General features: G+C 35.4%; 2 protein-coding genes and 1 pseudogene across 2 annotated transcripts; all 3 read right to left on the reverse strand.

The window, feature by feature from the left end:
• Positions 1-526: 526 nt before the first annotated feature.
• On the reverse strand, positions 527-5,380 carry LOC11444504 (putative disease resistance RPP13-like protein 1). Its single transcript, XM_003605931.4, has 2 exons — positions 1,197-5,380; positions 527-570 (listed from the first exon to the last, which is right to left on the reverse strand). Exon 1 carries the CDS (start codon positions 5,051-5,053, stop codon positions 1,247-1,249), a length of 3,807 nt encoding a protein of 1,268 aa, XP_003605979.1. The 5' UTR covers positions 5,054-5,380; the 3' UTR covers positions 527-570; positions 1,197-1,246.
• A 717-nt stretch (positions 5,381-6,097) lies between these two features.
• On the reverse strand, positions 6,098-9,868 carry LOC11444505 (dnaJ protein homolog). Its single transcript, XM_003605932.4, has 6 exons — positions 9,618-9,868; positions 8,932-9,082; positions 8,691-8,841; positions 7,164-7,440; positions 6,877-7,075; positions 6,098-6,647 (listed from the first exon to the last, which is right to left on the reverse strand). The coding sequence occupies exons 1-6, from the start codon at positions 9,765-9,767 to the stop codon at positions 6,325-6,327; spliced, it is 1,251 nt and encodes a 416-aa protein (XP_003605980.1). The 5' UTR covers positions 9,768-9,868; the 3' UTR covers positions 6,098-6,324.
• On the reverse strand, positions 7,798-7,952 carry LOC112421543 (uncharacterized; annotated as a pseudogene).
• Positions 9,869-13,170: the final 3,302 nt, after the last annotated feature.

Here is a 13,170-nt window from a genome sequence, read left to right on the forward strand (position 1 = left end):
GGTTTTCATACAAATTCTGAGCCATTGGTCAAAATGTTTACAACAATATAATACTGTAAATTAAGCTAATGAAGCAAAGGGTTGTTAAGCTTCTTAATTAACACACTTACCAAAAGTCTCAAACTAACAAGTTGCAGCAAAGACTTGTTAAAAAGCATAGTATGTTTATGCAATATGCACCAAGAACATCAATTTTGATTATGTTCCTCAAATAACTTGTCAATATTTAGAACCAACAACATGGCTTCTTATTGATTTATTTCTACATGTCCCATTTATTTATGCTTCTTGTTGCACACACTAAAAAAGCAGTGGAACAGAAGATTTCAAACAGTATGTTATTTTCTGAATCATATGAACATTCATTTACAGCTACAAATTCAGAATATTACAAAGCTTACTGCTTTGTACTCAATCTGAATAGCTAAGTAAATCCAATGGTGTGGCAATCAATAGCATCATTTGGATTCTCTAAAACAAGTTTACAAGAAAATCATCACAATAACATGCCCCGTTTTCTTTTTCCTTCAATTCATCCAATGAACTGATTTTCTTCCACTTATGCTTCTCCTGCAAAGAAAACAAATCTAAGTGTTTCGTGGCAACATTTTTCACAAAATGATTCAGAAAGAAATGAAAGATGGTGATTTAGAAAAGTAGTTACACAATATCAACAAGTGACTAGTTTGATTCATAATCAAGCCAATTTCATACCAAAACTTGAAGAGTTATTCCAGATGAATAGTCATATCTCAATAAAGGCAACCATTTCTATCAAACAAAGTAACAAACTCGAATTTCCTGGTTATATAATCCTAAGTGTAACAGTAAAAGACTGATTTTTCTAAAATTTCCTCTAAAAAATGTAGCAGTTTAACTTTATATAACAAATGCGCATAAGCTTTGATTAGTAAGAAACAAGTTTTTTCACATGAATGGAAAGTTCTATAGAAAAGTCTCAAACTAACCCAAATTACATCAAGTGACTCTTTGAATAATAGTTGTACCAAAAACTAGTTAAGAAACATACAAAAAAAAAAAATCAGATATCATCAAATGTCATACATTAGTAGAGTATCTTAGGAATATTATTTTACTCAAGCAGCACGCTAGTATTTAGAACCAATAATAAATAATGTAGATTCTTATTAATCAATCCACTTATGTTATAGTAGAGATGTAAAAGAAAAGTGTACCTTGAATAGGAACGGCAAAGCAGCTCTTCCTTCTCTTACTCTACCGTGGCTCATATTGTGACTTGGTCCTCAATTTCTATGACAGGGATGTGAGCAATTTTGGACCAATGTTCCTGCCTTTTATACCTTTCTTCTAATATAGGGCATCGCCAAATGACCAGTCGCTTAAGAGAGGAAGGGAGGCTGTCTTCTGGTAACGACTCAAGTCTTTTACAATAACAAAATTCAAGCGATTTCAGTGAGGAAGGGAGGCAGTTTTGTGGCAATGACTCAAGTTGTTGACAGTTAAGAAAGTCAAGACTTTCAAGAGAGGAAAGATGTCGAAGTCCATTTCCATCAAAGGAGTTCAGATTATAGAGATGACAGATAGTCAGAGACACGAGGGATATTGGGAGCAACGACTCCTTCATCAAGGTGTTCACTATATCATCATCCTTTCCAAGACTCAATGATGAAAGAGCAGTTAGGCCTTGGAGACCCCATTCTGTTACAGGCGGGGCTGTTGTTCTTCGGGAATGAATATCAATTGATTGTAACTTGGGAGGTAGGGAAACTCCTCCACAAAATGACAACTCTCGACATCCTAGAGACAGTTCTTCAAGAGCAGTGAGTGTGTCCATTCGAAGCTTGACTTTAAGAGATCCAATTGAGTAATGAGATTTGATTTTAAGTGACCGGAGGACTGAAGGCTGATGTGAAGGACTTTCTGAAATAAAAATTGAATCTAGATTCTTACAACTATAAATGTGAAGTCTTTCGAGCGCAGGAAAACCATCCAATGAGAAAGAGGTAAGTGCATCGCAGCTGCTCCATAACTCAAGACTCGCAAGTGATGTGTAATTGTTCCACGTTTCAGGAGGCATGAAGGATAAATTCTTACACATACTAATATGAAGTGACTGCAATGAAGTGAGTTGAACATCCGTCGGAAATGCAGTGAGAGACGGAATATCATTGAGTGTCAAGTGTTGAAGACAAGTGCTCCTCATAATCATTTTAGGCAGGGACAATAGCTTATCACACCTTTCAATCGTTGCATATTGCAGCTGACAAGCAGAATCACTCCCAACCAACGACCATTGAGATCTTTCAGAAAATCCTTTAATATGTATTTTTTTAATTGCTGATATCCAATGGAAAGTAGGTGGTGTTTCCAATAGACGAGCACAGCCTTCTATTTTAAATACTTCTATTGAAGAAAGGTGGCTAGGGAAATACCCCCTAAGTTTAGGACAATTAGATAAAATCAGAATTTTAAGACGAGGAAAAGCAAAATTGATGCCTACAAAGGGAAGCCATTCCTTCCAATTTGGCATGTTGCGAAACATTAAACACTCAAGGGACGGAAATGGTTGAAAGGAAGAATTGGAACCTTCTCCTGCCTGGACATGATAGAACTCTGGACCGATTCTCTCCAATATCTCCATACCACAAATTAGTAGGTCCTTCAGAGAAGGTAGCTGCCCCAGCGGTGGAAGTGTCATGCAATGTTCACCATTACTGATGCCCAAGAACACGATGTTAGAAAACGAAGAATCTCCTAGCCAACTTGGAAAACTTGTCCCACCATAAAAGTCAATGCTTAGTTTCTTCAGGTTAACCGATGGTTGCAACATATCAAGCACGTCTTTTTCTATTCGCGAGTCTTCAGTTTGTTCGCCCCATTGTAGCTCCAACTTCTCCATTTTCTCTTTGCTTTTCAAATTGGCATCACCTGCATCTCTGGCCTCAATGACATCATGCAGGTTCTTGATGGTAAGTGTTCCTTGTAGATGTGGAAATTTTCTAAGCTCTTTGATACTTAATCCTACTTGTCGTTTCCCCACTACAAAAACAGTCAAAGTTTGAAGGTTTTCTAGTCTAGCAATTTCCACAGGCAACTCCTTTATTGTCGTCCCACTTATATCAAGGTGACGTAAATTGATTAAATTTCCAATATGTAATGGCAATTCAGTGAGAACCCGACAATATGCTAAAATCATGGTTTGCAAATTGTAAAGGTTACTTGTTGTATTGGGCAAGCTTTTGATTTTAGTGAAGGAGAGATCTAGATAACGTAATTGCACCAAATTGGCAACTGAATCTGGTAGCTTGGTGATGTTTTTATAATTTGATAGCGATAACACACGCAACCTTTTGAGCTTTGGTAGGAAATCATCAACCACCTTGATGGATAAGTAATTTCCTGCCGTTGAGAAGTAAATAGGAAGGAAGCTTCGCAGGCGTTTGAAATTGTATAAATTCTTAAACTTCATGAAGATATCATACTCTCCTTGATTGTATGACAAATGACGGATATTTTCAGAGATGTCACCACATTCAAACCTGCAACAACTTTTTCCAGATACGACTGTAGCTAAGTCGTAGACAAGGCCGTGCATGAAAAACTTTTTCTCATGAGAATCATCATTTGTTTGTTGAATTAAGGATCTGGATAACAATTCAGAAAAACAGTCGTCACCCACTTCCTCTGCTGCTTTTCCCCCTTGAGAATAGTCGAGGAATCCTTCTGCCATCCACAACAAAACCAATTTCTTCCTATCAAATGAGTAATCCTTTGAGAAAATTGAACAATATGCAAAACATATTTTCAAATGAGACGGAAGATATTGATAACTCAAATGCAAAGCCGGGAGAATTTTATCATTTTGTAATTGCCATATATCGCTATTCAGAATTGCAGTCCACTCATTTTCATCTACCTTCGAGCGCATTAGTCCACCGAGTGCTTTGGCAGCTATTGGCAAGCCATCACACTTTCTAGATATCTTCCTGCCAATTGCTTCTAAATTTGAGTATTTACTGTGACCAAGGTCTTCACCTCCAAATGCATGCTTTGAGAGCAAAGACCAACAATCTTCATCGGATATAGGTTCTAATTTATGAATTGGAAATGTGCGTGCAACCTCCGCAACTTTTTTTAGGCGTGTTGTTATGATGACCTTGCTTCCAGCTTTTCCCTTAAACAAGGGAGTTACTAGCTCACTCCAATCAACGTAATTGTCATTCCATAAGTCGTCCAACACAAACAAAAATCTTCTATCCATCAATTGTTTCATTAATTCAACTCGGAGGATATCAAGATTATCGCTTTCCCAGACCTTTGAAGCAGCAAATGTTGTATTTCTAACAACAGATTCAAGGAGAGACTTGGTTACTCTCACAACATCAAAATCTTCTGATACACAAACCCAGGCTTTGAGATCAAAATGATGTTCAACCTTTTCATCATTGTAAACAAGCTGTGCAAGGGTCGTTTTACCGACACCTCCCATCCCCAATATTGCAACAACACCTAAATTGTTATTTATGCTGGTGCCTATGTCTGATACCAGCATACTGACAAGTCTATTTTTATCATCATTCCTTCCTACCATGACAGATTCATTTACCACGGAACTTGAAGGGGTTCTACGAGAAACTCTACCACTTACCGTTCTTTGCAAGCAAAGGATGTCTTTCTGCTGGACAAAAGTTTGCAACCTTTTACACATCTTCTCCATCTTCAAATTGATCTTTATAGATGAAGGTAAATTCTGCAGCTGATCAACTGGTGTTTTCTCCACCTTGCACCTCAAGGCATCGTAGTTGATTAAATCGAGCAGATCTTCCGTGTCAAAGATAGCGTCTTTCAAATCATCAAGCCATTGTTTGACAGGAAGATCGTTGAATTGTTTCTGTTCTGCATCAACCAGCACAGCTTGAAGAGAAAACAGTGTCGTTTTCAACTCTTTCAGTTGTGAGTAATTGAACTTGGTGCTTCTGATGAAACTGCGAAACTCCGATGAGCTTAGCTTATCTGCTATGGTTTGAATAGTAGCAGAGAGAAATGCACCTGCCACCAAAGTTGCAGCCATATTTGATTGGTAAAGTAAAGCAGCAAGGAAGAAAGTGTAAAAGAAAGTTAAGAGCTATGATGATTGAAGGATAGTAGTAATTGCAATTAAGGAGCAAAGACTCAATTGTGAATGAAAAGATAATAGTACTGCTTTTGGATGGTTGTTGGCAGTTCAAATAGTTAAGGTAGACTCACCAAGACTTATTTGTTGCTTAATGGACCCACATCCAACAAAATAATATATGTATAGAAAGAAAAGTTGCACCTCCAAAATGCAATTGCATTTGTGGACTTGGAAGTAAACAAAAAAAGAAAATGGAATGAGTAAACACTGTCCAATTAAAATTTTCAGGACAAAGATGAGTCCTGCTTGAGAATCTGAAAATGACCTTTTGCTTGAGAATCTTTTACATCTATGATTTTTATTTTTAAACTCGGAAAAATACAACTTACATAGGCTGTGCCAATTTCGATGGTCTAGTTTGAATTCTTTAAAAGAAACAATTCGGGAAAATATGAGAACACAAACTCCTAACCCAGATATTTATGGGTATATACTTAAATTGCCAATCCACGAAGTTGAAAGGAAATAGTGAGCATGTAAGTGTTGCATTATACTTGCATACTATAACTGTGAGTTTGTTAGCTTTAGGTAATATAATAGTGTGAGAAACTGGGATGTTTAGTGACAGGGAACAATTACAACACATTAGTAACTTATTGTAGGACGAGAATAATAGTATGGTGAAGCCGTCAATGTTATCAACATTGAAACTCAAGGGCTTAAATTGTACTGTAAGTTTGCCACCAAGCTAAAATGACCCATAAATTAAAAACCAAGTTCAACACATCAGAAGCTTTATATGTCAAATCTTTCTTTTTCATTAAACAGACTGACCCGTTTTTGATCTTGAACTGAAAAAGGTTGAGGGAAATAAAAATACCAGTCTTTACAATTGAAATCCTTGTAGCAAAAATTGTGCATGTTAATTTTTTTTTTCTTTTCCTTTGTCCATAATTTTTATTAGTTCTTTCATCATCATAAAGGAGCATTATGGGAAAATGAGCTATAATATCTCAAAAGCCAAGATATAGATGTTTCAAAAATACCAAAACATAAGTATTTTGGATGTCAGAATGGAAGTTATCCCATCGATAATAAATATAGAAAGCAGTAAAGTGTTCACACTCTCAAGACCATTGAACCAAACTACATAGGTTCTGTCCACACAATGGTTAAAAAACAGTAACATTATCATTATCATTTCATCACCATCATTTTTTCTGATTCTACTGCTGGGCGCATTGTACTCTCTGTGCCCCACCAGGCATATCATCATCCTCATCATATGCTTCCTGTTGTTGTTGCTGTTGTTTCCTCCTATTCTCCTCTTCCATATTGACATCATGAAGTGTAGTTTCCTCACACTCGTCGATCTCCATGTCTGTCAACTGTGATGAAGGTTTAGCTGGAAGAACAGCCTCCAAACCTTTCACCTGATCAAGACTTAGGGTGTCGGGGAATTCCACGGTGAAGTGAATGTAAAGCTTGCCCTTCATAAATGGCCTCTGGTACATCGGCATTCCCTCGTCGTTAATAGCCTTGTATGAATCTGCATGTATAACCACCAAAAATTACAAATCTTTTAACAATCCATGTGTTGTCAATTGAGCATTGAAGAAAATAGCCATTTGTTTGAATTTCACTATGCTACATTGCTATAGTGTTGCTACAGCTGGCTATTCGACAACACTATCCGCATTTTAAGAGCGCTGAAAACTGATATTTTAATCAGAAAGCAAAACTAAGGGTAACATGCTAGATGGGAATCATTTACATACCAGGCTTGACAACTTCTCCGGGGTTTGATTTGATAAGAAGTTGGCGACCATCCAAGTGAGTAAGCACAAATTGGAAACCACACAAAGCCTCGGTAAGAGACAGTGTGTGCTCTACAAAAAGGTCTTCACTCTTTCTTTTGAACTTGGGATGTTCTTTCTGCTGAAGCACAAATACGATATCCCCAGTAACTGTGTCTGGCTGCAAAACACAAATAACTCAAAAGTCATTATAAATTCTATATGATTTTTAAAATTCAATGTCAATATTACTGAGGTTTTCAACGTACTGCTTCATCAGCTTCACCAGGGAATGTAATCTTCTGACTGTTCTGCATTCCTTTCTCGACATGAACTTCAAGTACTTTCTTCTCTTGCACAACCTTTTCTCCCTTGCACTGCGGACAGCGGTCTTTATCATTGATAGTTTCACCGGTACCCTTACATTCATTGCAAGGATGCTGCATTTGCTGAATCATTGATGGACCAAGGTGTCTAATAGAAACCTTCATACCAGTTCCTTGACAACCAGCACATTTCATGGAAGCCCCAGATTTAGAACCTTTGCTGTACATAATTACAAATAGCAACTAATGTAAGCAATGGTGTCACTGAATTGAGAAACATTTATCCAACCAAAAAAAATCTTGCTTATAATTGAACTAGATTGTTAGATTTAATTGTGTACCAAACACCATCTTCAAAGAAAGAGTTTCAAACAGAGCATAATAAAAAATTGGGTAAACACTAAACAGTCATTTTGATCCTTAAATGTGTGATGCGCTGTAAACGTAGTCCTTCAAATTTGAATGTATCGAACTTAAAAACAGACCTAAATGTGTATTTTGTCAGTAATTTGGTCATCAAATGTGTGTTCAGTTGGTTAAATTTTGGATAACATATATAAGAAATTAAAACATAAGAAAATGTGAGATGGAATTAGTAGAATGGTGAGACAAAAACTCAGCATCTGTGGATTCCATCTCTACGGTTGTCTGGCCGCTGCCCAATTACACAAATCTACCATATTTCTGAAAACAGAGATCCTTCTTTGTGAAGGAAAACATATTAATCAGAAACAAGAAGTAGCTATAATCAAGCTTTTTCTGTAAGCACTGAATCTTCAACAAGAAAACAACATACAAGTGTTTCCCCGTCCAAAACAAAATCAGTGCAAAAAAAAAATACTTGGACACTGGAAAGAAAAGAAAAGAAAAAACTAGAAAACCATGAAAAATAGAAGTGTACATAACTATAACAATTGAAAATCAGATGAGTGTAAGGCTCACATCAAGCGTAAATTTAGAAAGATCTGTCACTATGGAAAAAAAAAAAAAAAAAAAAACCTAATTCCATTTGAAGGGACGAAAAGAAAAAAGAAAAAGAGAAGAAAGACAAAGATAGAATCTGAGATACCAAAGCAAAACCCTTTGGTGAAAAGGGTGTGGCGGCACCTTCAAGTTCTGATCTTCTTGTTGCTGTTGGGTAAAGAGCTTCAATATCTATCTATCTATATATGATAATGTATCTACGGAATTGGGTATTCCCACTCAAGGCCTCTCTCATTTTAATCACTGCCCTACAGTTTCGGCTCAACAAAACTATTAAAACCCAGTCACTGAATGAGTTTACAAACAAAAAGACATTTGGGATGTGTTTTGATACATTATAGGACTATAGTGAGAATGCCTCACACATTCCGGGATAAAAATGATTGTTTATCATTTTATCCATAAAAAATTCACTGGAAAAAATGAAGAAACTCACACATTAAAATTGATCAAAATATTCAAAACCAAAACGCTTATGATACCTACCCACTGCATTTTGAGCACAAGACATTTCTCGAGAGAGAAAGCTTCTTAGATGTCCCAAGGTAAAGGTCCTCCAAAGAGACCTTGAGAGGATGAACCACATCTTCTCCACGTCTCTGCCTCCGTCCTCGGCTACTACCACCACCTCCACCACCTGGTCATACAAGCCAAAACTCCTTTAAGAACCATACAACAATTGATTAAGGAAAGATTGATCCAAATAACAAAAAACAGGAATTATTACCAAAGAAAGACGAGAAGATGTCAAATGGGTCATGGCCACCACCACCTCCACCACCCATTCCTTCCTTAAGAGCATCCTCACCATACGTGTCATATATCTCACGCTTCTCAGGATCGCTCAGAACCTCATAAGCTTGCGCTAGCTCTTTGAACTACACATCCACAAAAATATAAATTAAAATTCAATAGAAACACATAAACCTGACCTCAATTGGTTTTGCAATCTCACTATTATACAATGCAATCAAATTTCCCAACAACACAAATTGAAAAGAGAAAATCTCAAGTGCGTGTTAGGATTCTGAAGACAACATTGATTTTCCAATGTTTGGTGGTTCTCGACTAGAATTTATTTTGCCTCTAGCATTGATTCTATCTTGAAGCTATGATTTGCAGCTTCTTCATCCAAAAAACATGATTTTTACACTCAATTTTATTGTCCATAATCATATCCAAACATAAACTATTTCTCCTTAAACTCACATTTACCAAAGACGCACAAACAACACCTGAAAATTTTCTACAAAACCTAACCCTAAATCAATCACCAAAACTTTCTAATATATACATAAAACATCAAATCAAAGAATTCAAAATCAAGAAATCAAATAGTCAAAACACATAACAATAATGAATCAAATCAACATAAACAATAAATAAAAATTATGAAATTAAAAGAAAACAAACCTTCTCGGGATCACCACCCTTATCAGGATGATTCTTAATAGCAGCTTTTTTATAAGCTTTCTTCAAATCATCCTGAGAAGCTGTCTTAGATACACCTAAGATTTCATAGTACCTCGTACTATCACTTTTCTTCGGTGCTCTTCCAAACATCTTATCCTTGTACAGATCGAAACAAAACAAACCCTAGTAGTTCAAACAACAAGAACAGGAACAGTTTGTGTTGTAGATCCGAATGAATGAGAGAGAAGAGAAGTAGTAATTGTAACACGCCAAGTTTGTTATAGTGGTTGGATTAAGAGTGAGATGGAATGGATGGTTGGGATTGTGTTTGAGTTTTGGGTCCCACGGAAGAAGGGTCTAGAAGAGTGGAAGTACGGTGTGAGTTTTGTTACGCGTGTGAAAGTTGTTTGGCTTACGTGGAATTGTTCTTGTTGGATCCTTTCCTAGTAAGTGGTATGAAATGTTGTGGAAATCAACTTACTTCTACTAATATTCCATCATTTAATCTAACAACAAACATTTTTCAACTTAATTTTTCTTTTATGGATTAAAATTTACATGGGTTCCATCAAATTATATGAGTCTTCAAATAAATTTTGTAGGTCTCATGTAAATTTTAATTAATCGAAAGAATATGTTAAAATGTGTGTTGCTAAGATTTCTCTTCCTCTTTGATGAAATAGACAAATACCTTCTCAAATTGTAAAATCTTGTAATTACCTTTTGAAATTTGAGAAAATATAAAAATTTAATGAAATTGTCAAATGTTAGCCAATTTTCCCCATCTGTTAATCAACATGATGTGGTCGTTGACTACATACGTGACACTGTTACGTGGTCTGACATGTCATGTCACGACGTATGAGGTATTTGCTTTTTTTTTATTTCTTTTTTGAAGAAAAAAATTAGAAATTTTTTAAAACGGTTATGAGCAAATATACCTCTCAAATTTTATACTTATATGCAAAATACCTCATGAAATTGATAGTAATCAAGCAAATTGGTCCTTGTGACAAACAAATTTTCTTGCACTCTCTTACGAGATTTTTCTTTTATATAAAAACACACATATATTTGCAATAAAGAAAAACTCAAGCAATATGATGTAGTTCTTGAATAGAAGATAAATTCATTCTTCATATTTTTCATATCCACCGCTTCATGGAGAGTGTTGCATACTTCTAGTTTTATTGAATCAGCGCGACAATAACTTCTTTCACCCCCATCATATAAAAGTGTAATTTATTAATAACATGAATTGTACACAACTCTTTGCCATGACAATGCTTTCTGATAATGTTCATGATACTTTAAGGTACTAAGGTACTTTAACACATGACAAATTAATGCTTATATTATGAGACAATGATTACATGATAAATTAGTGTTTCCATTGTGACAAATTAACTCATGACAGGAAAACTAAGTAAACATGATAGGAATTAACAGGCAAAATATCCCCTGAAATTTGTCACTTATAGTCAATCATCCCTCTGAAATATTTTAATTTATGTCGGTTACCCCTCTGCGCAACATATACAACCAGAACAGAACACACAAATACCATTATAACATAGTTAACACCCATTGTCCTGTGAGCATAGCTCAGTTGGTAGGACAATGCATTATTATACGTAGGGGCCGGAGTTCGAACCCCGAACACCTCACTTATTCACCTTATAAGGTGAATTCTAGCCACTAGGCTACCTGACAAAAAAAAAAATAGTTAACACCTACTAAAACACACATGAGTAGCGAATAGTGATATGTTAGCATAACAATTCAGCATGTCAATTTGTTGTTCTCTCAAATATGCGTAAGCATCTAATAATTTGTTATAAGATCCGAAGTTGATATTAGAGATTATTATGGACGGAAGAGCTTTGAGTTTGAGAAAGTTGGTATTTGTTGCGAGTGTTCTTTACCATCTAAGAAGTGATGGATATGAAAAATAGGAAGAATGAATTCATTTTCTATTCAAGAATTACCTCAAATTGCATGAATTTTTTTTAATGGCAAATATATGTGTGTCTATAAAAGAAAAATCTTTCAAGAAAGCACAATAAAAATTGTGTCAGAGGGACCAATTTGCTTGATTATTATCAATTTTAGGGGACATTTTGCATATAAGTATAAAATTTTAGAGAGGATATTTGCTCATAACCGTTAAAAAATTCAAATTTAAAAAAAAATGAAAAAAGGCAAATATCCCTTATGATGTGGCATGATATGTCAGACCACGTGCAGTGTCACGTAGGCAGTCAACGACCACATCATGTTAACTACCGGAGGAGGTTAACGGAGGGTGCAAATTGACTAATGTTGACAATTTCATGGAGGTTTTTCCCTTTTCTCAAATTTCATAGGGGGTAATTGCAAGATTTTACAATTTCAGAGGGTATATACCTATTTACTCATCATTTTTTTTAACGTGTATTAATACTTTATTGTAGAACTGATAGTAATATACTATAAAACAAATTAGTTAGCACCCGTTAAATTCATAATCTTCTTAATTTTATTATTAACTTTGGTTAAATTCACAATCTTCTTAATTGTATGGGTTTAATGGTTAAAATGCGTTGAGTCTTCAACTAACAATCATTTTCTTAAAATACGACCAATTTATCTAACAATCAACTGCCTTAAAATTTCGTAAATTATTAGTAATAGTTCCAGTTATCAGAACCAACCCAAATTACCCCTTATCCTCCCCTATAAAATGATAAATCATCTTCTTCTCACCACTACATTAGTCGAACTCTTCCTCACCAACCATATGCAACCCAATCGTTTTCTCACCACCACATCAACCAAAATCTTCCTCTCCATCATCATATCTTCCAAATTTACCATCATTCTACCAAAGTAAAAATGAAGAAACCATTTTGCATGATACTGGGGTAGATTAAGTCATCCCCAAGCTTCTCTCTCATATCCATTCTCATATTTTCCTCCTCACTAACCGCTCCACCATCCTCATTCTATTAGGGCATGATTCTAATCAGTCCCTACTTAGGATTCGGTCCATATTATCCCTCAATAAAAACATCTTCGTCTAGCGATGGAAACCACAACAATTCTCACATGTTTACTCCAATCTATTGTGGAAAAACTTTCGTCTCGTCAAGTCATCTATGTCATCAAAAAATTCTACCTCACCTACTCCCAACTCCATCAATTAGTTAAATATATTGTGGATCATTTGATCTCTGCTAGAATCAAACTCAACAACTTCCTCACTTTTACCTCCCCTAAGAAAATAAAAAAATAAAAGAGAAAACAAAGCAATGAACAAGAAAAAAGTAGGATAAGGGGATCCACTTACTAATACGACTATTCGAATAATAAATATTATAAATAAATTATTATATGAATAATATTCGCATCAAATTATTGAGATTAGTCCCAATTAGCCTTTATTTCCCTAATTTTTTTGTTGGAAACCAAGAAGCCTTTCTTATATAATGGATATGGTCAAAAGTATGGAAAAAACCATCGATGTTTATTATCCAAAAACCGGGTTGAACTTTGCCATTTTGGTCAAAGTCTG

Source organism: Medicago truncatula, chromosome 4 (genome assembly GCF_003473485.1).
Source record: "Medicago truncatula cultivar Jemalong A17 chromosome 4, MtrunA17r5.0-ANR, whole genome shotgun sequence".
Taxonomy (NCBI): domain Eukaryota; kingdom Viridiplantae; phylum Streptophyta; class Magnoliopsida; order Fabales; family Fabaceae; genus Medicago; species Medicago truncatula.